The sequence below is a fragment of the Haemaphysalis longicornis genome, unplaced genomic scaffold (genome assembly GCF_048455015.1).
Source record: "Haemaphysalis longicornis isolate Haplotype H1 unplaced genomic scaffold, Haemaphysalis longicornis Haplotype H1 scaffold_20, whole genome shotgun sequence".
Taxonomy (NCBI): domain Eukaryota; kingdom Metazoa; phylum Arthropoda; class Arachnida; order Ixodida; family Ixodidae; genus Haemaphysalis; species Haemaphysalis longicornis.
In genome coordinates this window covers 426,761-450,919 of record NW_027526296.1, presented here as the reverse complement: position 1 = coordinate 450,919, position 24,159 = coordinate 426,761, and the positions used below count along the sequence as shown (strand labels likewise).

The following is a 24,159-nucleotide window of genomic DNA, read 5'->3' as shown; positions in this document are numbered from 1 at the left end:
AGATTGAGAGCGTTTGATGGTGAACAGCAGGTGCTGATGTGCATAACTTTTTTGCGGTTGTGAACGGGGGATCCAGGAAAACGGGAACGTGAACCGGAAACAGCAAGGAGCGGCACTCGCCGTACAGTTTGCAGCTTTCAGGCCGAACGGAAGAAGCCCACTGTCCAACGAAAGTGTTGGAAAACATGGGCTACCAATGCGTTTATGCGACTGAGTGTTTAGAACACAAATAGGCCAAGGGAACCGTAAGCGGAATAAAATGAACTTCCAGAGAAAGGGCACCGGGCATTGCACTCAGACTGGGTCAATTGCCGCATTGCCAGTACCGGCACCACGGAATAATAACACCGCAAATGTGCGTCGTAACAGTTTTTAATGCAGTGTACACGTGTTTGAGGAATTACACCTTCATTTGACCGGCAAGCATGAACCTCTCGCGAAAAGAAAGCTTTCAAACTTAAAATTTGTGGATTCAATTGAGTTTTACTTCAAGAATTTTATTTTCCCAACAAATATTTTAAGCAGCTTTAGTACCCTGTAAAGGAAGTTGAAGTCTCCCAGCGCTGTGCCGGTCTGCGCGGGAATCTGTTTACTGGTACTCTTTATTTGCCTGTGCAGATCAGCTTTGAGCAGTTCCCGGGCAACCCAACACAACACCAAAGACAAATAAAACATGAAGCTCCTCAGAACTGCTCTGAGCAGGCAAATAAAAGATACCTTATGTTTGGCGTATCTTCGGCAAACGCACGCGACGGATCAGAGTCGAGGCCACGAAGGGCATTTGCTTCGCGGCATTTTCGCGGCCACGAAGGGCATTTGTGGGGTCGTCGTCGGGCGTGGTCCTCCAGTAAAGTTCCCCCACAAGGTCGCACGCTTCCTTCAGCAGGGCGAGCAGGTCCTCGGATCCAGTGCTCTTTTTCAACTCCCAGCAGACGGTCATGACGAACCACGAGCCATACCCTTCTTTCCCACATGCGAAGCCTGCGAAAAAGGGTATGAAACACGCGAACATGGTGGTGATCATTAACAACACATGAAACCTTTCAGACTAGTATTTTTTTGTAAAGATGTCGCCGTGCCAACTTGCCGAGCATACTGCTGAGAACTATTCTTTGTAGCTGTATAGAGCATTTATAGGGCATTTATAAAAAAATGAATCAATGAATCACAGGAACCAAGCCGTGGTAAGCCAGTGTTGACGGGGGGACAGTGGTTAGCTCATTCTGCGCGCTGTACTTCAGCCCCTGCTTGGTAGGAGTCATTGCCTGGGGGCGCACATTTTTCCTCCCTGGCAACTTTGGTTAGCAATAATCTAAGCAAAACCATGACACCGAGTACACACGACGGAAGTTGCGATGGCGTAAAACTTCACTCGAGGAGCAAACGGGACTCGAACGATCCCTTCCATCGACAGAAATTTTGATAAAGTATTAATCCAAAAAGCTGTTCACTTCTGCAACCATCATTCGCAACACAACCACATGTGTATATTGTCATGAAGTCAAAGATGACACAGTTGTCTTCAAGGAAAAACAAGTTTATTGGAGCGAACTTGTGCTCCCCTAACCACTAAAAAAGTACACGGGCGGCGAAGCAGCAGTCAACAAAGTGACATGCGTTAGCGAGCGTCGGCGATTCGGAATACCGCAGTGTCTGCTCTGCAGGCTTTTATCTTTCGGCGTAAGTCTTTCTCGAACCGTCGATTTACTTCCAGAACATTGTAGATCGAAGAAGATTATTCCAGGCGAAACACTCGCCGAATGAGATAACCCGGGCGGCATAAAAATAAAGAATGGAACATGCACTTCGCTTGGGACACAAGTAAGACTGCCGGGCGCAGCCGGGCAGTAAAAACAAACCATAAATAAACAAACCCAATGCATGGTTCGCGGCAATATAATGTATTTCCATATTACACTGGGCCTGTGTTAAGCTCTGTTTATTCCCTTTGTCACGACATACAAACAAGCCCGTGAGCTCTCTGCCTTTGCCGAAATGGAACTAAAGTTCAACGCGAAGGTATCGGTGCCTGATTGCAAAAGTTAAAGAAATTGATCATTATGCGAACGTGCATAATATTGGTCACATCGTATAAAAAGACGATAAAAGGTAGCGCCGGCCGATTTCTGTCGAATGAACGGCCACTAGTGCATATAATTCTATAAGTGTCAATGTATAATAATTATAATAGTAAATATAAGTGTATGAAAAATTAGGAACTCCTACTTGATGTACTACTTACAGATGAATTTTGTAAAACATCTGTTTCGTTTTTGCAACCAATCCCCGCTGTAATGTCTTTTGGCCCTGAGGTTTTTTCGAATAAATAAAGAAATAAATAAATAACTAAATAAATAAATACACGAACACACGTCGCCGTTTTATATAGTAAATAACAGGGAACAATTTTTAAATTCGCTAGAGGAAATAATTTTAATCTGGCAATCTGGTACCAAGTGTAGTCAAAACTTGAAATTTGAAAGGTGCTTAAACTTGTCATTGCACTGTACGACGCGTCACGTAACCTCTTTCGCCAGCTCAAACTATAGCAACACGCACCAAAAATGTATTTATTTATTTTATTATTATTTATGTAAAAATACTGCCAACCCCTTGTCAGGATTTTCGCAGGAAGGAGATTGGAAACTCACACAATAAAAGCATACAATAAAAACATCCGTAAGTTATACAAAAATACAAATAAAAGTACTTATCCAAATTTTTATGGTTAGCTTCGTCAACTCCAACGTTTCTACGGTTTGATGCACGCATAGTTAGAGACCTCTACTGCAGTAGAACCGAAACGCGTAACGTGGACGGGCTCAGGGGTAATAGTTGCGTACACGAATGTCAGAAGTAGGTCACTCGTCACTGTTTTAGTTTAACTAATTTTTAAAATAGTCTTTATGTATTTATGTGTAAGTCAGTCTGTGGTTCGTCATCCTGGTACCCAGCATTCCTTGTTGACCACCTACTTAATACCGGCGAGGCCGGCAGATTCTGTTTTCGAACGTTTTGGGGTCATTATCAGCAAAGCCGTTTCGGTTCCAGGTGTTTTAAGAGAAGCACTTTCCTTTACAGTGCAGGCCATATACTCCACAAAAATCGGTTAGTGGTCCTTTGGCCACAAACCCTTATGACAGGGTCAAAACCGGGGTGCATATGCTTTTTTGCTTCATGAAGTCGCTTCACGAAATCATTCCCAGCAAGCCGCGATACCAGTCTGACTGCCAGGAGGAGCAGTCCGTGTCAAAAGATGACAACTGAGCAGGTGGCAAGGAGGTTGAGAATACCGCAGTTCTACCCTCGGAGTGATGGTATAACGCGCGTGCATATGCTGGCTCAAGCATGTAAGCGATCACCCACCTGGAACCGTTGAGTATGCAACCAGAAAGTCGTCGGCGTTCTTCGGTATACGGCACGTTGCACCGGAGTCAGCGCTGTCGAAGACGACGGTGTCCCCCTCGTCAACACATTCTCCACGGCAGGCCTTCAGGGCACAACGGAAAAAACAGAACAACCCAAGGTTTATTATGGTCCTTAGTCGTGTGACGAGTGTTGAGCATAAAGGAAACGCAACACTGGGATCAAGTTTTTTTCTCCTTGCGGCAAGACTGCAAGCCGAGGAGTGCAAGAATGAAGGATCTGATTTGCCGTACATGTGAATGCTATGGTGGGGCGAAACTGTTCGAAAGGGTCGAGGTTTGGGCCTGTTGGTGACGCATGAGTGGGGATAAAAGCGCTTAACAGGAGACAAGGATAAAAACAAGCGAAGACACCACGAGCGCTTACTTCTCAACAGAAGATGTCCTCCTAGCATTAAATGGAGAAATTACGGCTGAACCAAGCTTGGCGCAACTCATCGCCATATTCGCAGCCGACTTTAAAGAGGCATTTGATTGTGTACACCCCGACGCCATATTAGAGGAGTTAGCCGCCAGCAACTGTGGACCAAGCCTGTACAAATACGTCAGGGATTTCTTACGAGGAAGTTATTTCGTGGTTTATATAGGTGAACATGTGTCACAGAATCGAGAAGTAATTTAGTTGCCGATGTCTCGGACGGGAGGAGCGACAAACTCCCCCATGGATACGAACAGAGGATGTGGTTTGGACCTGCGAACCGGCGATAGGTCCAAGCCTGATTGGCCGCTGGCGTGAGGCACGGGATGGGGCACGGGATAACAGTCTCAAAACAAGGCAGATTTACTTTATCCACATACACAGGATTTCCAGAACAGGTAGACAGAAGGTTTGACAACTTAATAACACACTGCAGTTGACACCCTGTCGGGGTCAGAGCTGCCCAGAGGCCGACATTGAGCATGTTGATGAGAACGAATGAAACGGTACTCGCCGTTACGAGCCCAAGAAGGAGGCGACAGTAAATGAAGGGGATAGTAGAGTGTACAACAAGTGGGATTGGAGGCTTCCCGCAACTGCTAACAAAGGCCCGCGAAGAACACATACAGCGTGGTGCACTGAATGAGGCGGATAAGAAGCCCGTGCAGCCCACTTAGAGAAATACAACAGAGAAGGCGAGTAGGAAGAGTCCGAAGAAGGGTGGAGAAGGGGAGAACATCTTAGCTGCTGTCCGGGTGACGGAGCTGTCGGTCGTCTGTGGTGGGGCGCCGCTCATGAACGACGCAATTTGGGCGCACTTCGGCCGCGCACTTTCACCTCCTCGAGGCGATCTTCGGGGGCCCGAGTTCACCGCCGTCGTCACTCGCCCTCCCCTGCACAGCCCTCAAGGCCGACGCCGCATCCCGGCCGTCCGACCGGTCACCTCCAGTTCTCAGCCCATTCTCCCCGCTAACCCCGCGCTGCACCACGCACACAGTCCACCGGGCCGCGCGTCTTCCGAGAATTCGCGGGGCGCAGCCTTCCGTAGGCCTCGGCACTCTCGCCCACCTCTCTCCCCAAAACACATGGCCAGCCGACTCGGGTGCGAAAATGGCGGCGAAAACATTACTTCGCTACGCGGTACACTCCTCTCGGCTCAAAAATGGCGAGCGGCAAGAAAATCCGTCAAGGAGGGACATGAATTTCGCGACAACATGAGACACCACCTTTCCCCGTACCAGCAAATAGGCATACCACAGGGTGGAGTACTATCTCCCACCCTGTTTAACCTTGCAGCCCTCCTGCTCCTTCTCCGTTTTATCCTCCTCCCTTTCTAATTTGAATGTTTGGTTTTTCTACCTAAATTAGAAAGCATACAAGACAGCCCTGGGGATTCCAAACTCGACATCTACCATCAGACTTCTAGAGCTCGGGGTTCAGAACACAGTGGAGGAACTGTGGGAAGCTCAGAAGATAGCCCAAATTAAGCGGTTAAACCAAACATACAATTGAAAGTGGCTATTGGAGCAGTTACGTATCACCACGCCTGGCGGGAATCCAGAGCCGCTAGAAGATCTTGCTCCAGACATGAGAGCAAAAATTACCATGAGTCGAATACCTAGGAATATGCATCCCATACATAACGCCGAGAGAAGGAGAGCGAGGGTTGTGTACCTGGGGCGACTATGGGACAGCAACAGGAACACCTTATACGAGGACGCCGCCGGACCTCAAAAGGGCAAGATGGTAGCGGCAGGTACGATGCCGGATGGAAGAGTTGTAAATTCGGCTAGCCTAAAGACAAAAATTACCACCCAGAGGGAAGAAGCAGCCATCGCCCTAGCTATCGCTTACAACCCCAGGACAATAATTTTAACTGATTCGCAAGAGGCCTGCAGAAAATTTATACAGGGCAATGTCTTCAAAATCACCCACCAAATTCTTCGTAAACGCCCAGCGGAAAATATTCTCATCATATGGACGCCAGGACACACGGGTCACAAAAGGAATAAGGCCGCAAATGACACAGCCCGAGGTCTTCTTATCCCGGCCCCCTTGTACCAAGCGCCGTCCTTAGACGTGCTTAGCGTAACCTTCACCGAATATTTGAGCATATTGAGACTCAACAGAAGAACATTTCCACCACCGGACAAAAGCCTCACGGACAAAAGAAGAGCACATTCCCAGGAGATTACAGACAGACACATTACCCACACTGGCTTGACTACACTGCTGGTACCCCACGTTATATTCACCTTTTCGCCCGCACTGCCGGGAGAGGCCGGACGCGTACCACGCAATGTGGGCATGCCAGTACATACCAACAGTACACCCACTCACAAACACGTCAAGGGAACAGTGGGAGGCCACCCTGCACAGCGATGACCCTGCCTGCCAGCGATGCCTGGTAGAGAGAGCCATAGCGGCGATGGAGGCCAGTGGAATCCCTGAATCGGGATAGCCACCTTCTTTCCTCCCACTTTTTTTCTTTTCTTTTGAATAAAGATATTTTCAATCAACCAATCTTCCCTTCCTAGCGTTCAATAAAATATTATCTCTCTCTCTCTCTTCCAACCGCCAAAATTAGCGCTCTGAAGGTATGCAAGAAGTTAGCACTCGCGGTGTCTTCGTTAGTTTTCGTCATTGCTTTTGTGGAGCGCTTTCAGCCCCAGTTAAAACCGTATCGACTTCTTAACTTAATTAATTGCATAATTGCGACGTCGGAGTCGTAGTACGAAGGTCTCGTCAGAAGAAAATTGGGAAACGTTATTATAGACGCCAGCATGGCAAGGCTTATCTGTATGCTTGACTTGATGTGTCAAAAGTGTCTTCGCTAGAAGTAGCTTCGTCTTAAAACCACCCTTCGAGAACATTGATCAGTGGTATCCGCAACAAGTTAGCACGAACGAAGCCGATCAATGAGCTAACAGTAAGATGGAAAGTTGAATTCAGGATCGCTCTGCAGAACCGATATTCACGCTGTAACCGAGGAAGCAGAGTTTGCGGCATAGGAAGCGAGCGACCATCCTACGTGCATTATCACGGAGTGCGCAATAGAAGTAGGAGATAACAACGGTAAACGCTACCAGGTGACGCAATATTTAATTGGGAAACGGCAAAGCATGACACCCCGATCCCAGGTAACAGCATACAACTAGAGGAGCTTTCGAGGTTAATCAATAAACGCAAGACAGCTGACACACGGAAGTATAATATGGAGAGGATTGAGCATGCTGTAAAGAACGGAGGCAGACTGAAAGCAGTGAAGAGGCGCTTAGGCACAGCGAATAATAAGATGTATGCACTTGAAGACAAGCAAGGCAATGTCATCACAAATAGGGGTAAATAGTTACAGTAGCCGAGCAGTTCTATAGAGACCCGAGCAGTAGCCGCGCCATACAGGATAATACCGAGCGAGGAAGTAGTTAAGAGGAGACAGCGATCTCACCAGTAACTACAGAAGAAGTAAGGAAGACTTTGAAAGAAATGAAAAGGAGCAAAGCACCCGGTGAAGATCAGATAACAGCACACCTCTTGAAGGATGGCGGGCAAATTGTCCTTGAAAAACTTGCACACCTGTATGCGGAATGCCTAATGACCGCGAGTGTACCGGACTCTTTCAAGAACGCCAACGTCATTCTAATCCACAAGAAGGGTGACATGAAGGACCTGAAAAATTGCAGGCCGAACAGCTTACTGTCAGTCTTCTACAAGGAACTTACAGAATTTCTGCCACCTTAGATTTCATTCAACCTGATGTAGAAGCAGGGTTTTGTAAAGGCTATTCAACAATAGACCACATTCACACGAGCAATCAGGTGATTGAGAAATGCGCGGAGTATACTCAACCGCTTTATATAGCCTTCATAGATAACGAAACAGCATTTGACTCGGTCGGAATCTCCGCCGTCATGCAGGCATTGGGGATACAGGGTGTAGACCAGCATTACGTAAGAATGCTAGAGGATATTTACAATGAGTCGACAACTACCATCATCCTCCATAAGGAGAGCAGTAAATAGTTACAGTAGCCGAGCAGTTCTATAGAGATCCGAGCAGTAGCCGCGCCATACAGGATAATACCGAGCGAGGAAGTAGTTAAGAGGAGATAGCGATCTCACCAGTAACTACAGAAGAAGTAAGGAGGACTTTGAAAGAAATGAAAAGGAGCAAAGCACCCGGTGAAGATCAGATAACAGCACACCTCTTGAAGGATGGCGGGCAAATTGTCCTTGAAAAACTTGCACACCTGTATGCGGAATGCCTAATGACCGCGAGTGTACCGGACTCTTTGAAGAACGCCAACGTCATTCTAATCCACAAGAAGAAATACCTATGAGGATGGGCATCAGGCAAGGAGACACAATCTCTCCAGTGTTATTCACAGCGTGTGTACAAGAGGCATTCAGAACATTGTATTGGGAACAGGTGGGCGTACGGGTTAATGGAGAATACCTCAGTAACATCAGATTTGCTGATCATGCTGCCTTGCTACGTAACTCGGGGGACGAATTGCAAAGAATGATTACAGCACTGGACGAACAGAGTAGAACCGTGGCCCTGAAAATTATTATGTAGAAAAGTAAAGCAATGATCAATAACCTCGGGACAGCACATCAGTTTGGGATAGGGGGCGAGGTAGTGGAAGTGGTAAAAGAATATATCTACTTAGGCCAAGTTGTGACCCCGGATCCCAACCATGAGGCAGAGATAATTAGAAGGATCAAAATGGGGTGGAGTGCATACGGCAGACATTCTCAGATAATGAATAGCAGCCTACCATTGCCCCTAAAGAAGAAAGTTGATTTGATTGATTGATTGTAGGGTTTAACGCGCCGACGCAACGCAGGCGATGAGGCGCGCCGTAGTGGAGGGCTCCGGATTAATTTTGACCACCTGGGGATCTTTAACGTGCGCCGAAATCTCGTACACACGGGCGTTTTTGCTTTTCGCCTCCATCAGAAAAGCGGCCGCCGCGGCCGGGAATCGAACCCGCGACTTCGCTAAAGAAGAAAGTGTTGGGACAGCTGCTTCTTACCGGTACTCACCTACGGGGCAGAAACTTGGAGGCTAACTAAGAGGGTTCAACTTGAATTTAGGACGAGCAATGGAACGGAACATGATAGGTGCAATGTTAAGGGACAAAAAGAGAGCGGAGTGGGTAAGGCAACAAACGAGTTTTAAGGACATATTAGTAGAAATTAAAAAGAAGAAATGGGCATGGGCACGGCATGTAATGCGAAGGCAAGATAACCGTTGGTCATTAAAGGAGTACTGACACGAAATTTTCGTGTTAGGTTTTTTTCGCTGCTATGCGTGCCTACCAGCCCACTAATCATAGAATGACAGATTAGACGGTCGAGCGCAGCGTAAACATTCATTTACGGCGTCGTTTATTCGTGCCAGTTTCGGTTTCGACCAAAAAACGCCAAGCGGCCGCCATGACAGGATGTATCACGTGACGTCACCATTCTTGCCGTATCGCTGCCTCTCTGGAAGCGCTCGCGAGCGAGCGCACGCGCGAGCCCAGACCGGTCGCGGTTTTCGCCGTCCCCACAGGCCCAGGCAGCATGACGTCAGTCCTAAAACCATGACGTGTACACACACCCGAGAAGCACGCGCCAACCATAGCCAGCGCCTCGGCTTCGTCACGGGAGCCCCTACGTCGGCAGTTTGGGGCCCGTAGCAGATGATGTCATGTCGGTACGCTCTGGGCTTTCTCGTGCGGGCGAAGATTAAAATGGATTTTAAATATGTTTTTCTGAACGGTTGCTGTTAAAACTTGCTGGGAGATATCTCCTGATAAAAAGGAAGCGTTTTACATAGTTATCTCAGCTTTGAAGTTTCGTGTCAGTACTCCTTTAAGAGTAACAGAGTGGATCCCTAGAGAAGGCAAGCGCGACAGGGGGCGGCAGAAAGTGACGTGTCCAGATGATATCAACAAGTTCGCGGGGACAAATTGGTCGCAGTTAGCATAGGACCAGGATGATTGGAGATCTATGGGAGAGGTTTTTTCCCTGCAGTTGTTGTAGACAGGCTGATGATGATGATACGCAACATATATTCCGAACCTGCATCACTACTATGGACAAACCAAATACAGCTAATGGCTTCGGCCACTTTATGATGTGTTTACGTGCCAAATACAACACACGCCTTTATAGAAAACGAAGGGAGACAGAAAAAAGAGCTTGTAATTATTAACTGGTGAAAACACTTAAACATTGGTTATTGTGAACGCCTTGTTAGCTTCTCGATTCATGGCAGACATGTTCCCTGGCTCAAAGGAATTGTTGATTGCTTTCGTTGGAGTAACGTTATAGCTGGAATGTGCGTTGTTGTCTGTTTGATGCTTACGCATTTTGCGTTATTGCATCATTGGTACGTTACCGTTGGGTTCCGCTCCATCTGGCTTCATGTGCCATTGACACCTCCGAGCCACTGACACTTCTATGCATTGGGTTAGGACAAATAAATTGTCCTCTAAGCGCCTGTCTCGTCTGAATCCATTTTGTAGTTCTCCCATATTGCCGTTCTCCTCTATCCACGCCTGTAGTTCCGCTTTTATGGCTTGCATTGCCAGTCTGTATGCCACTGAGGTAACTGTAATAGGCCTGTACGAATTGGCATTAGCCCTGTACCCTTTACCTTTATATATAATCTTTGTCCTACTAGTATGCCACTTGCCGGGTGCTTGCTTAGTTTTTATCACTTTTTCGATTGCTAGAATCAGTTGTGCCTTGCCTTTTGGACCCAGTAGGTTGACCAGCCGTATAGAAATTTCATCCATCCCTGTTGCCGTATTAGCTGGAACATTTTTTTCGGCTTTTTTCCAGTTTAGATTCTTCAGCTTTATCTCTCTATCTGTGCTGTAGTCCTCGGTCCGTTCTTCTGAACTTCTCTTGTATCACTGAGCGTATGTGAAATGCCGCCTCTTCCCTTTTAGTACTTGGCCTTCACTGTTTATGACATGAATTTATACTTCGGTCTTTTTCCTTAGTTCCTTTCATGGTTCCAAAACTTTCTCCGCGCGCCTTTATCCTTTGCCTGTATATTAAAGACCCATCGCCCCCTATGTCGTTTAAGTTTTTGCTGTACAAGTTTGAGTACTTCCAGCTTCTTTAGGCGGTACCAATTCAACTTCATTGTTATTTCCTCTGCTTGCATTCCCACTCGCTTCGCCTTCCTGTGCTCTCTCGATGCTTGCTGACTTTGTGATATAACTTTCTTGATTTCGTTATTCCAATAGGTTATAGGCTTTCATTTTCCTTTCCAGTAGTTGTGTTCTTTCACGTTCCTTATCTTTCCTTGAATGAAACCAATCAGTTCGCTGTGTTCCCAATCTTTCGTAGGTTGTCTCTCCGTTCCCGTCTCCAGGCGTTTGGCAATATTAATCATTTGCTGATCGCTTAATTTCAAGTCGTGAACCACCGTTTTCGGGTTTTGACATTCCATTTTTCTGTTGCTGAGTATTGAAAAGCCACCTGGGAGGACTGACTGTAAGCAAGACTGCACAGCCTAATGACGCACTGTACGTTTGCTTGAATTCCCGCCCGTATGACTTCACGGCAGATGGCACGAAAACATACGATTTGGTGGGAGAATGAAAATTCTAACCTAAACTGATTCATTTCTCAGAGAATACGGCATCGTTTGCTGCCGGACAAGCGCTGGGGCACTGTAAAACACGAAAGTTTTCGAATAAACCCAACTTGTGTTTTGCAGCATGCTCACTTTAAGGCCGGCATTGTGGGAAAAAAATTCAGCGAGCCGTGGGACACACTATGCCCACAAGCAGAAAACAACGTACTTACATGCTGTAGAAAATTACACGAACTTTACTTCTTGTTTAAACTCATGTTCACTTTAAGGGGTTAAAACCTTACTATGTTAGGCATTCGGTCACTGGTTGAGGTGATTCGTGTCATGATTTGAAAAGGGGATACATAAAGACGCGACACGAAATGTAACGCAGGACAGCGTTGCATTTCGTTGCAGGACAGGCGTTGCAGTGGACAGGCAGCGCTAGTCCTGTCCACTTCTGACTTATTGTGTCCCTGTTCGCGCTGTTCCACAAGATGCAAGTACACCAACTCACCCAACTCGCCACCCTGCAGCGCAAACTCACAACTGCCTAATTGTACTGAGAGATCCATATCAAATACACTAGGACATTAACGAAAACATACGTCTGATTATACATAAAATTGAGCAAAAATGTCGCATAGTATCAGCAAAGACTGTCCAAAAAATGGTAATAATCTTCAAAAGAAACGGTTAGAATTCCCTGACACAGGCTGTTCGCGTGTGTAAAATACGTCCCCGTTAATGCATGGGCGATAGCACCCGGGTCGTGTGCCAGATAATTGTTTTTGTTCATTCTTTCTAAAAGAACACAGCGCAAGTTCCCAATGTCGTGGCAAATGCACGAGTGTGCACGAGTTTTGTCTCTTCCGCGTTTCAAGCAGTTAGCCTTCGTTTTTTGAAATAACCACCACGCCACTTTCATTAGACCAACACGCTACAAAACGGCAGACAACTGGACTTATCGGTAAGAAAAGGACGAACCGTGGAAACAGTATTTATAACATGTTTCAAGCTCGAGCGGTGACCACGGCGTCGATGTTTCGTGCAACTAAACTAAATTAGCGCGTTAACGCCGCTGATATTTGCGTTCGTAGGTGAAATCTGCAAGCACAAATAACTATGGGATTATTTACTGCCAGACGAGTGCATAGCATGCGCCTTGCGCCATGCGCAACGTAAGCGATCAGCCTCCGCCAGAACGGCATGCATACTAGGAGTGGTTCGTCTGTCTGCCGGCAGAGGCCGATTGTGTTCGATCGTGGCCACGTGGCCATAGGTGCGAATGAAGCTTTATCCTCTTTCGACAACACTTTCTCCACGCGTTCTGTCCCCTATGCTCTTCTCTGCGCTTTTATTGCTCGCTCTGTTGACAGCGTGCCCAGAAAATTATGCCGGCACACCCCATCTATGCTCACGTGGGCTACACGTGGGCTACAAGGTTGCACGTGGGCTACAAGGTGCGCCATAATACCAGGCCCTGAATTCATGCCTACCATGATGGAATATTTAGCAGGCGCCAAGACACACGGGCCTTCCGGTATTGCGTTTCCAAGAGAAAAACGGGTGGCTCGGCCAGTATCGAACACGCAGGTGCCTTTGGAATTAGCAGCACAGCGCATTAGCCACTGAATGGTTGTAGCGGATACAATCACTACCCTCAGTGTTGTGGACTGTAGGGACTTACTCGTAAACTTAAGGACCTCAGCGAATTTTTTTCTTGAGTAGCTAGGCGCCTTTAGCGTTTTTACAGAAAGCGTATCCACTTCTACAATTTCAGTTTGTATCGTTAGTATTTTGCCAACCATACTCCATAGCGCGTCTTCATTCTGTTGTCTTTTTTCCCTGGAATTTTTTTAGATTTCTTACATATTTTCCACAAACTTGCTGAAATCGTAGATATTCCAGTAAGGAGTCTGACTGTTAATTAAAAGACGGAAAAGACTGTGAATAGTAAGGACACAAACGTTTACGTCTAGCGTCTGTGCCAGACATAGACGCTTGTTACGAATCGGCAAACGCCGCCGTATTTTCCCGCATCACTCCACGGCTGGGCGGTGAAGCCACCACGTGCGCCGTTCTGTCGTCAGGCGCCAGCGTGTCGGTGAATCATACTTTCGTGTCTCGACATGCCCGGCTCAGACGCTTCGCTATCGGCACGATCAACATTCGCTGGCGCGCCGACTGAACAGGCCCAGGCATGCTTCACGGACGTGCGCCCCACAGCCGTCAGGTGCCAGCACGTCGGTGAGTCATACATTCACGCCTCTACATGCCCGGCCCAGTCGCCTCGCTTTCAACGCGCTTCAATCTTCGACGGTTGCCGGCCCGGCGAGGCATGTCTCAGCATGTTTCAAGGACACTCTCTCCCCTCTCTCGGACTCAACGTGCGCCGAGGCTGCCGATGACTCACGAACTGTGGAAAGAGCGTTGTGTGTGTCTGTGACGTTCGTGGCGTGTTGTTACTTGTTGGCGTTTTGACCGTTGCGGCTTTTTGGTATAAAATAGAAGCCGCCCAAGCGCTGAAATTCATTCCTGTTTGAGCAGCGAAGTCATACGGTCGCTCTGCTCGAGTCCTGCATTGTAACCTCGCCCGTCGGGGCATTGTTTTTTTTGGCTTTGGCTCACCTTTCGCTATGAAGTAAACAGTTACGTTAGCCTACTGCTTCTGGACTTCTTCACGGCTGCAACAGCGGCTGGCCGCTCGCATCATACACGCTACCCCTCGTATGTCAGGGGCCACGGAGCTCGGATCGGGTGCCCCCGCCCGGTCGCAACAACTGGTGTCAGCGCTGGGATGACACGGTTGCAACACGCTGCTGTGTATAGTGATATGTGGACACAAATTTTAGCTGGTGCTGGTGAGGCGGCAGATATTTTCTAGTGTGGACAAGTTCAAACTATGGGTCGACTGAATGGCTTATTCTGAATTATGCGGACTGTCGAAACATTGATAAAACAACAGGCTAAACAAGAAATCAAATTTTGTTCGATTAAAGTTAAACTGCAAATTAACGGAGTTTGTGCTGTACTTCATCTTGGCTGTATTTTGCATGCTTCCAGTGATGATAAGGCAGAACATATATTGTCTGCGATATGTTACACAAAGCACAGGATATGCTGGGCGGACTTGTGCGATATGTCACATATCGTAAGATAACCTTGAAGACATATTGCAGAATATTGTCACGTAGCCAAGGACGAAGCAGTTGTTTGGAAAAGAAACAAGTTTATTGGAGCGAACTTGTGCTCCCCTAACAACTGAAAAGAATACAGAGGCGGCGAAGCAGTGGTCAACAAAGTGACGTACGTGCGTCGGCGAGCGTTGCAGAATCGAATGCCCCGGCGTCTGCTCTGCAGGCTTTTTATCTTTCGGCGCGCGTGGTTCTGGAACCGTCGATTCGCATCGAGAACATTGTAGATGCAAGAAGATTATTCCGGGATGTTCACGTTAGATCGCAATGCTCTCCCTATCTGAACAGATAACACATGCGGCACAGAAAGAAAGAATGGAACACGCGCTTCCCTTGGCACGGAGATAACACAGACCGGCGCAGCCGGGCGGTAAAAGCAAAACACAAATAAACAAACCCAATGCATGGTTCTTCGGGGTTCTTCGGGGTTGTTACGGAGAGCGACCTAGCCGCCCAGCAGCGTGCCGACCCCGACTTGCGAGTAATGATCGACTACCTCGAAGGACGTAACGTCGCCGTGCCTAGAGCGTTCAAGCGTAACTTACCAGCATTCAGCCTCAGAAACTCCGTCCTCGTGAAGAAGAATTTCAGCCCCGGAACAAGAACGAATTATCTACTTGTCATCCCCGCAGACCTTCGTGACGAAATTTTGGAAGCGTCCCACGACGACCCGTCTTCCGGACATCTCGGCACAGCTCGCACTATTGCAAAAATTAAGGCGAAGTACTTCTGGCCCCGCCTTACATCCGACGTCACCCACTACGTTCGGAGTTGCCGGGACTGCCAGCGACGAAAAACGCCGCCGACAAGACGCGCCGGACTTCTACAACCGATCGCCGTCCCGCGGAGGCCCTTTCAACAAATTGGAATGGACCTTCTAGGCCCGTTCCCGACGTCACGATCGGAGAACAAGTGGATTGTCGTAGCGACAGACTACATGACGCGCTACGCAGAGACCGCCGCTCTTCCGCGGGGGACTGCACAAGAAGTCGCCAAGTTCTTTATAAATTAAGTTGTGCTGCGACATGGAGCCCCTGAAGTCCTAATCACGGACCGCGGAACGGCCTTTACCGCGGAGCTGATGCAAGGAATCTTACGCTACAGCAACACGGATCACCGAAGAACGACGGCGTACCACCCCCAAACGAACGGACTAACAGAACGTCTGAACAAGACAATTGCGGATATGCTGTCCATGTACGTCGACGTTGAACATAAGACTTGGGACGAAGTCCTCCCGTATGTCACGTTTGCGTACAATACAGCGACGCAGGAAACTACGCAGATGACACCGTTCGAGCTTGTCTACGGAAGACGACCGACTACGATGCTGGACGCCATGCTTCCGCATGTAGAAGACGACGACCTCAACACCGACGTCCAAGGATACCTTCAACGTGCGGAGGAGGCCCGCCAGCTCGCTCGAGTTCGTATAAGGGACCAGCAGCTGGTGGATGCCGGCCGCTACAACCTCCGACGCCGAGACGCCGAGTACCAACCAGGGGATCGTGTGTGAGTTTGGACTCCCATCCGACGACGCGGACTGAGCGAGAAACTTCTGCGACGGTATTTCGGACCTTACCAGATTCTGCGACGTGTTGGCCAACTTACCTACGAAGTGATCCCCGATGGTGACTCCGGCACATCACGACGACGTACGCGGCCCGAAGTCGTCCACGTGGTTCCCTTAAAACCTTTCTACGAACGATGACGAACTTTTATTTTCATTTTCGGACTGTCGCTTATGTTAGCATCGGGTCGATGCACTCTTAGAGGGGGGGTAATGCCGCGGGGGTAATGCCAAGGGAAGCGCGTGGTTCTGGAACCGTCGATTCGCATCGAGAACATTGTAGATGCAAGAAGATTATTCCGGGATGTTCACGTTAGATCGGAATGCTCTCCCTATCTGAACAGATAACACATGCGGCACAGAAAGAAAGAATGGAACACGCGCTTCCCTTGGCACGGAGATAACACAGACCGGCGCAGCCGGGCGGTAAAAGCAAAACACAAATAAACAAACCCAATGCATGGCTCGCGGCAATATCTGATTTATCTATGAACTCTTTATATCATAAACATGTTGTCTATCTTCTTCGACATGTCGTTTGACTCTTTACAATATCAGACTTTTAGGATCTGCAGTATATCGACATCTAGTAGAAGTCCTTATGATGTCAGACATGTCATTATACTTATTCGACAAGTCGTTGAAATCTTAGCGATATTGGACCTTTACGCTGTTGCAGGATTACGAAATGTCGTTGAATCCTGATTTGAAAGACATGTCGTAAAACGTTTTCGAATGTCATTGAAATACTTGTGATATAGAGGACATGTCGTCCTCCTAAAGATTTCTTTAGATTATCATACTAGTAAAATATTTGCGCCATATTTTCGGCGGGGATATGCGTACCGGTACCAGAAAAGTGCTGAGAGTGGCATTATGAAAGCTGGCTACCGATACAAAATGCAACTTTGTTGGAAAATGCAACTTATTTTATACAGTGACACTGCGCAAAAATGTCCTTCTGCTGCCTGATAAGGCTGATTCATCCAAGACAGTGGGTATTAAAGTTTAAATGCACCTGGCTGTCCCTGTCGAACAGGCATGTAGATAGTACATGGTATCATTTGCTGATGACTTGCCTACAAATAATTACTGTGGGTCACTGAAAATACAAAAAAATGTCAACAAAAACACCGCACTAGAAGAATCAATGTGCAGACCAGAACGAAAATTCTGCTATGTTCTTAATTTGTAAACGAAATCAGCATTGAATTTATGTTGACTTTCCGTTGAATCAATAATCACTCAAAAAATCTCAACAGAAATTCAGAAACCATTTTTCCAAAGGATACCTCCACTTGTATTTGTGTGACGACAGTTGTAGCTATCCTCTTTGCGCCTTCGTGTTTCCGAACAAGCTGCCGGGCTCCCAGTGCAAGTTGACGACTTCCAGCATGCGTTGAAACATACTCGTGTGCAGTACGAGAGGTATGGATGTATTAAGCTGGCGACAATAAACGCTAGGTATGAATGAAGTTTTCGTTTCAATATTTCGGTGATCGATGTAGAGAGGTTGCCGAGCACAAAGTTAGTACACTGCCGCTGGCCTTCTCCGTCAGTTTCTTTCGCTTCTGGCGCTTATGACGATGCAGAAGTGAGCGACGGTGACAACAACAACCATGGCCATGTTTATTATTAAACCAAATAAGTTAAGTTTGTAGCGTCACCCGGAATTGTTGCTTTATTTGGTTACCCCTTAAAAATAGAACGTATCAAAAAGTCACATGGCTTATCATCTAGCTCCAGGTTGGCAAAGATGTCTTGCGAAAAAAAGCACGGGAACTGAAAGTTCGTGCGTTCCCAACCAAATGTGCAGAGCGTGGCCTTGTAGTTTCTGATCGCGCGTTGTTAGAAAAAAAACTTACGCTAGTAAAAGGTTAAAGGCACGACATTTCTGGTTGTGACAATTAAAGGTTTGAGTGACTAAAATAGGCACAACAAGATTACACGGACCCACTGGCGTGTTGCTTTGTCTTTTGGACTTTTTATGTTACGTTTTGCGACAGGCGTAGTGTGAAGCACATTTAGGTGAAATACCGGTCTATTTTCTCGAGAACGAGCCAAGTAACTGGTGTCGTAAAGCATAGCATTTGAAAATTAATTACACCAAGTACAGTACGTTTTATGTTTGAGAGCGAGTGTTAACAAGCTAAAAGTTTAGGCGGAGTGCTTTCATAGGCACGTATGTTAAGGAGGTTGCTAGGTGCTGCATGGAGTAATCAATCAGCGTGCATTAATCATTGCAGTGAAGGAGGTGTTTATGTATTTCAGGCGCTCCAACGTAAAGGTGCTTCCCGTGGACAAGTGGCGGTTGCAGCAGCGAGAACAAGTCTTCCAAGCTGGAGAATTCTACAATAGTGCGATTGAACTCTACATATTGGAATCTCCGCAGATCGGCCCAATACCAAGAAAAAGGTTTTCTTTTTTGTCTGAATGCTTCTGTTTTGCAGGCATCTCAAGAAGATAAACGAAGCATAAATCGGTTCGCGTTTTATGAGCTTTTTCATTTTTTTTGTCTATTACGTGTATTGATATTTTGCTTCCGTGTTTAGGTTTTGTACAAACTTATTTCGTGTTTTTCCCACTGTTAGGTCAGCTTTCTGAGGTGCCTAATAAAAAAGTAAGCAAAGCAAGCTGGTGTGTTATGGTTCTTAATTGTTTGGGAAGTCACGCAATTGCCTCCAAAAGTTAGTGCAGTTCGTTTGTTGTGCGCAGTTCTGTTCCGCAGTTCCGAGAATGCATGGACGCTCCAAATAATTGTCATACAAACTTGGCCGAGCCCCAAAATGTGAACCTTTTCAGTTCATTTCCATTTTAATGCGTGCGTACCCTCGGTGAAATGTCATCTCATTGCCTAAAAAAGGAATTTACGAGTCATAATTGAATTTGTGGGAAATCTTTACTCATTGATTGAGGTACAGATGTTTTTCAAGTTACTTTACATATACGTGTGCCCACATAAGGAAACATCAGAAACGCCTTCACATCAAATAATTTCCAATTTCATTGAGAAACTGGCGATTATTCAGGTGATCTGATCATGCCGACTGTCCTTTCTACAACTCGTCTTGCGGCTTGATTTCTGTGGTATACGTGTCATTATTTGTGTGGAAAATTATTTTATGCGTGCACAATAAATTAAACAGAATTAAAGGTCAAACTAGTCTTTGACAAATTAAGCGTGGACGGGACTATGTTCACTTGGGATGATAAAAAGAACAAGCGGTGCAAAATCTCCAAGACTGTTAAATGACCTTCAAAACAAAACAGACGAACCAAAGAAGCCCTTTCCATTTTAAATATCAATTGTCGGAGTGTATTTAATAAAACAGCCCAGCTAGAAAGTGTGCTACTTTCCCACGGTCCTGACATAGCAGTGCTCACAGAAATATGGTTACACGAGGATATATACGACAGTGAATTTGTGCCAAAGAATTACAATGTTTTTCGTAGAGAACGTGGGAGCCGAGGAGGAGGGGTCGCCGTTCTTTTAAAAAAATCCGTGAAGGTCGTGAGAATGCCTGATGTGGAAGAGATGGAAAGTGTTTTTTGCAAAGTGTTTATTAATAATGTTGCATATGTTCTTGGAGCCATTTATAGGCCTCCAAATTCTTCAATTGGTATTCTAAAACATTTAAAAGATTACCTAAGTTGCAACGTAAAACAGGACGACAAAATTATTCTCATGGGGGATTTCAACTTGCCAAACATAAATTGGGCAGCGCTGTCATCCCGCTCAGGCAATGTTGTAGAAAATGAAATCCCTGACATTGCGTTTAGCTTTGATCTATTGCAGATTGTGAGCGATCCTACTAGAATACAAAAGAATTCAGAGTCTATTCTGGACCTGTTTTTTGTGTGCGGCAATATAAAGGAACATGTTTTATGTGAAGTGGTGCCAGGTATCACTGATCATAAAGCAGTTGTACTCACCTTAACCGCCGTCACCATAACTCGGAGCAATGCCATTCGTTATTTCCCCAATTTTTCCCGTGCCGATCACGAATCCATCATTGATATGTTGGATTTACAGTACGACAATTTTAAAGATAACACTTGCAGTGTCGACGCATTAGGGCATACATTTAAAGGCATTGTTCGTGAGTGTATTCAGCGATTTGTGCCTTTGATAGGAAGAAAAAGCGCGAAACACAACCCCTGGGTTACTCGGGATACATTGCACCTACAACAAAAGCTGAAGAGACTGAAGAAAAAGTCGAGAAAGAAAGGTGGTAATGAATTAAAATCAACTATTGAAAAAAATATCCCTAAAATTAAAACAGCAAGTTATGCAAGACAAAGAAAAATACTTTACACTCAGCTTCCATCCTTTATTAAATCCTCCCCAGAAAAGTTCTGGAGAGCTATTAGCCCCCGCAGCAGCTCTTCTGATTCCTTTTTAATCGATGGAAAGCTTGTGAATGACCAAACCATAGCTTGCTCGGCTTTTAACAGTCATTTCAAAACAGTGTTTACGAAGGACAATGCCCGACTCCCGCATTTTAGTCTGGATCTCCCCCCTGTTCCTGATATTTCTATTTCTGAGCATGGTGTATTTAATTTGTTACTGCAACTTGATGTTAAAAAATCCACGGGCCCTGATGGTATTTCCAACGCCTTCCTGAAGCAATATGCTGAGTTAAACTTAAAATTAAACCCTTGCATAAAAATGGTGACAAAGCATGCATTTCTAACTACCGCCCTATTTCCCTGACATCAACAACGTGCAAATTACTGGAACATATTATTCATAAACACGTGATTAAATTTCTCGACGAACATAATGTCTTGACGAATGCACAACATGGTTTCCGGCGCGGTTATTCCACTACGACACAATTAGTTGAAACTGTTCATGATTTTTCACAGGCAATTAATGAAGGTAAACAGATCGATGTTATATTTATGGATTTCCGTAAAGCATTTGACAAAGTCTCGCATACTAAATTACTGCACAAATTAGGCTGTATAATCAGAAACGAAAAAATACTAACATGGATCAAAGCCTACTTGTCTAACCGCAACCAATTTGTTGTTCTGAATGAAGCTTGTTCAGGCAAAGTAACAGTTGATTCCGGTGTCCCTCAGGGATCGGTTCTATGCCCGCTCTTATTTTTGTTGTTTATAAATGACATTGTCACAGACCTGTCAGTTCCAGTTAAACTATACGCTGATGATTGTGTATTATATGAGAAAATTAGTTCCGTTGAAGATCAGGCCAGGCTGAACGAAAACTTTGCGAAAGTAATTTCTTGGTGCGATAAGCGGCAAATGCCAGTAAACTTTGAAAAAACGGTATTTATGAGAATAACACATAAAAAGCGACCGCTTTTGTTTTCTTACACAGCAAACAACGTTTTACTTTCAGAAGTACAGGAGTACAAATATCTTGGTGTTTGGATTTCCAATGACCTGTCTTGGACGAAGCATATCGATGTTGTAACTGCAAAATGTCTTCGGAAACTGTTTTTCTTAAGGCGTTCGTTAAAGTCCGCCACACCCGATCTTCGCCTTCTTGCCTACAATTCAATAATTCGCCCGATAATGGAGTACGCAGTCGTCATTTGGGACCCTTTCACTAGGAATAATATAGAAAAATTAGAAAGAATACAAAAGAAAGCAGTTGGATTTATATATAACTCATATGGTCGCTCCTCCATTACTGAACTCCTAAACAGAAGTGGGTTCCAATCAGTTTCGGAGAGAAATCGCATCTGTCGCTTAAAATTTCTTTTTCAGTTAGTAAAAGGGCACTACCGTGTAGATACGTCGCACATTTTATCCTTTTCTTCAGGTTATGCTACCAGAAAACGGCACTCCCTTATGATTACACCACTTGTTCCCCGAAATAACTGTTTTAAATATTCTTTTTTCACACGTACCATTGTTGATTGGAATTACGCGGCGAATGATGTTGTTTCACTAAGTTCATTATCTTTATTCGAGTCGCACTTGCATTGATTGTTGTTGATTTGTTTCTATTACCTGCCATCGACTATGTTTCTGTACAACTTTGTGTCATGTTATGTACTCGTTACAAAGATGTAACCCACCCTGCTAAGGTCTCGTTACGAGATCGCAGTATCTACAAATAAATAAATAAATAAATAAATAAATAAATAAATTATCTAATGCGTGCGCATCAAGTAATTTTCTACATAATGCATATATAAAGCAGAAATCTGGCCGCGAGGCAACTCATACAATAGGCATTGGCCATAAGGACTGACTCGAAAGCCACAAATGTTAATGAAAATAGCATGGTGTTCCACGGATAGGCTTGTCATGAAAATTTGCTTCGCCAGGCATTGTCCAATATTGCCCTTTCAGAGCTTGGCCACCTGTCGGCTTGTCACCTTTCCCATACACCAGCCAATAATGGCGGCCGAGATATTGCCTCGCTCGGACGAATTGGACGCTAATTTGCGATGCTTGGGCTTGGTACTTTCTGTTGCTTGGGATGCCTACGATTATTTTAAAAGAAAATTATTGTATTATAGAAGTCTAAGCTAAGAAGTCCAAGCTTAAAGCTATTTCAAGCGTAAGGGAACAGTTCTGGGCAACAAACGTTGGTAATTTGCTTTGAGACAAATTCGCCGGATGTCGCCACTTGCATTACGGCAGCCGGTTAGGCGGAATTCTCAAACCGCAAACGGAGAGCTAAAACATGTCCTTTCGGTTTCAGCGGCAAACTGAAACTCTTGTTTGCGGTAACACAGTAGAGGGGAAAGTTCGGAGAGAAAACCAGGCAACACGGTTCGCTCAGACGGCCGAGCGCATCCAACCACATTTTCCTACGATCATAACTTGATGGGAAGCAATGAAATGAAACTCCTTGGCAGGAGTTATCATTACCCCAACCACGGGGTGTGCATACTCTACCTCATAGCAGAAACAGCGTTGAAGCATCGCTCGAAACAGTGAATCAAAGAAGATGGTGCAAAAAATTACACCATCTTTCCGTAGGGGAACCCCGAGTAGTATTCGAAGCAGCCACGCGGTCGACTGAAGTTCCCATTAGTTTTCAGTTCGTCGTTTCCGTTGACGTTCAGCTTCGCGTGCCTTCGTTAAATCAGTAGCTCCTTGACGTAGTTTGAATGAGTGAAGGACATCAGGCGCGTTCGTAGCGCATGCTCCCGTCTCGGTTTGTAGCGCAGTGGGAAGAGCGCCACGTACCTGCCGTTGCTGCCGGAGAGTCGTGGGATCAAAACCGGGCGCCGCCTAACTATTTCTTTTTATAGTGGACCGCGCTGACGTCAGCCTAAACGCTGACGGGGCTGAAGAGACGCGCATGCGCAGCAGAGTGCGGGCGGCGGACAAGGTAGGTAGGGACACAGCCCCGAGCATGAGATGCTCCGTATCTAAAAATTTACATTCAAGGTTGAAGGAGAGGAGACGAGAGGAGGAGAGATGCGCAAGCCCTGAGCATGCGCCGCGAAAGCAGAAGCGAGAACGCGGGAGAAGCGAAAGCGAAGTGCACGCAGCTGGTACGAGAGAAGAATTGGCGGGAGTATCGCGCAGCTGTGGGAGAGAGGGAAGGAGGAGAGTTGCGCATGCGCAGTGTGATCGCGGACGCTGACGTGGGACATGCCCAGACGATAAGATGCTCCGCATCTAATAATCGTTTCCCGTACACAGTCAAAAAAGCAGAAATAAAACCGATGAAACCCATGTGCCAGAAAAGGAGCGCGGAGTGCTCGCGCCGTGAGGATCGTTGCTCTGGCGCCCCCTGTATCATTCTGCCAAGAACAGGTGAGCGTGTAGCCAGGTGCGGAATCGCTTTGCTCTCTGGTTTAACATCAATATCTGCCGCTTCATAAACGCAGACACACACAAAAGATGTTTTTGTAGCTTCCTGGACTTTTTACTCTCGTAAAAAGTACATTTATTCAAGGTCAGAATACTACGTCAAAGATTAGTTCAATGAATAGCTGTTGCTGTGCGATACTATCCACCTCCCGCCCCCTC

The 24,159-nt window shown here is 46.1% G+C and overlaps 1 protein-coding gene across 1 annotated transcript in view; it reads right to left on the bottom strand.

Annotated features, from left to right (window-relative positions):
• Positions 1-354: 354 nt before the first annotated feature.
• LOC144172280 (caspase-7-like) overlaps positions 355-24,159 on the bottom strand; it is a 60,454-nt gene continuing 36,649 nt past the window's right edge. Inside the window, exons 6-7 of the mRNA XM_077701028.1 lie at positions 3,367-3,490; positions 355-981 (exon numbers count right to left, since the gene is read on the bottom strand). Coding sequence (XP_077557154.1) covers positions 719-981; positions 3,367-3,490 — 387 coding nt within the window. The 3' untranslated portion in view covers positions 355-718. The remainder of the gene's footprint in view (positions 982-3,366; positions 3,491-24,159) is intronic.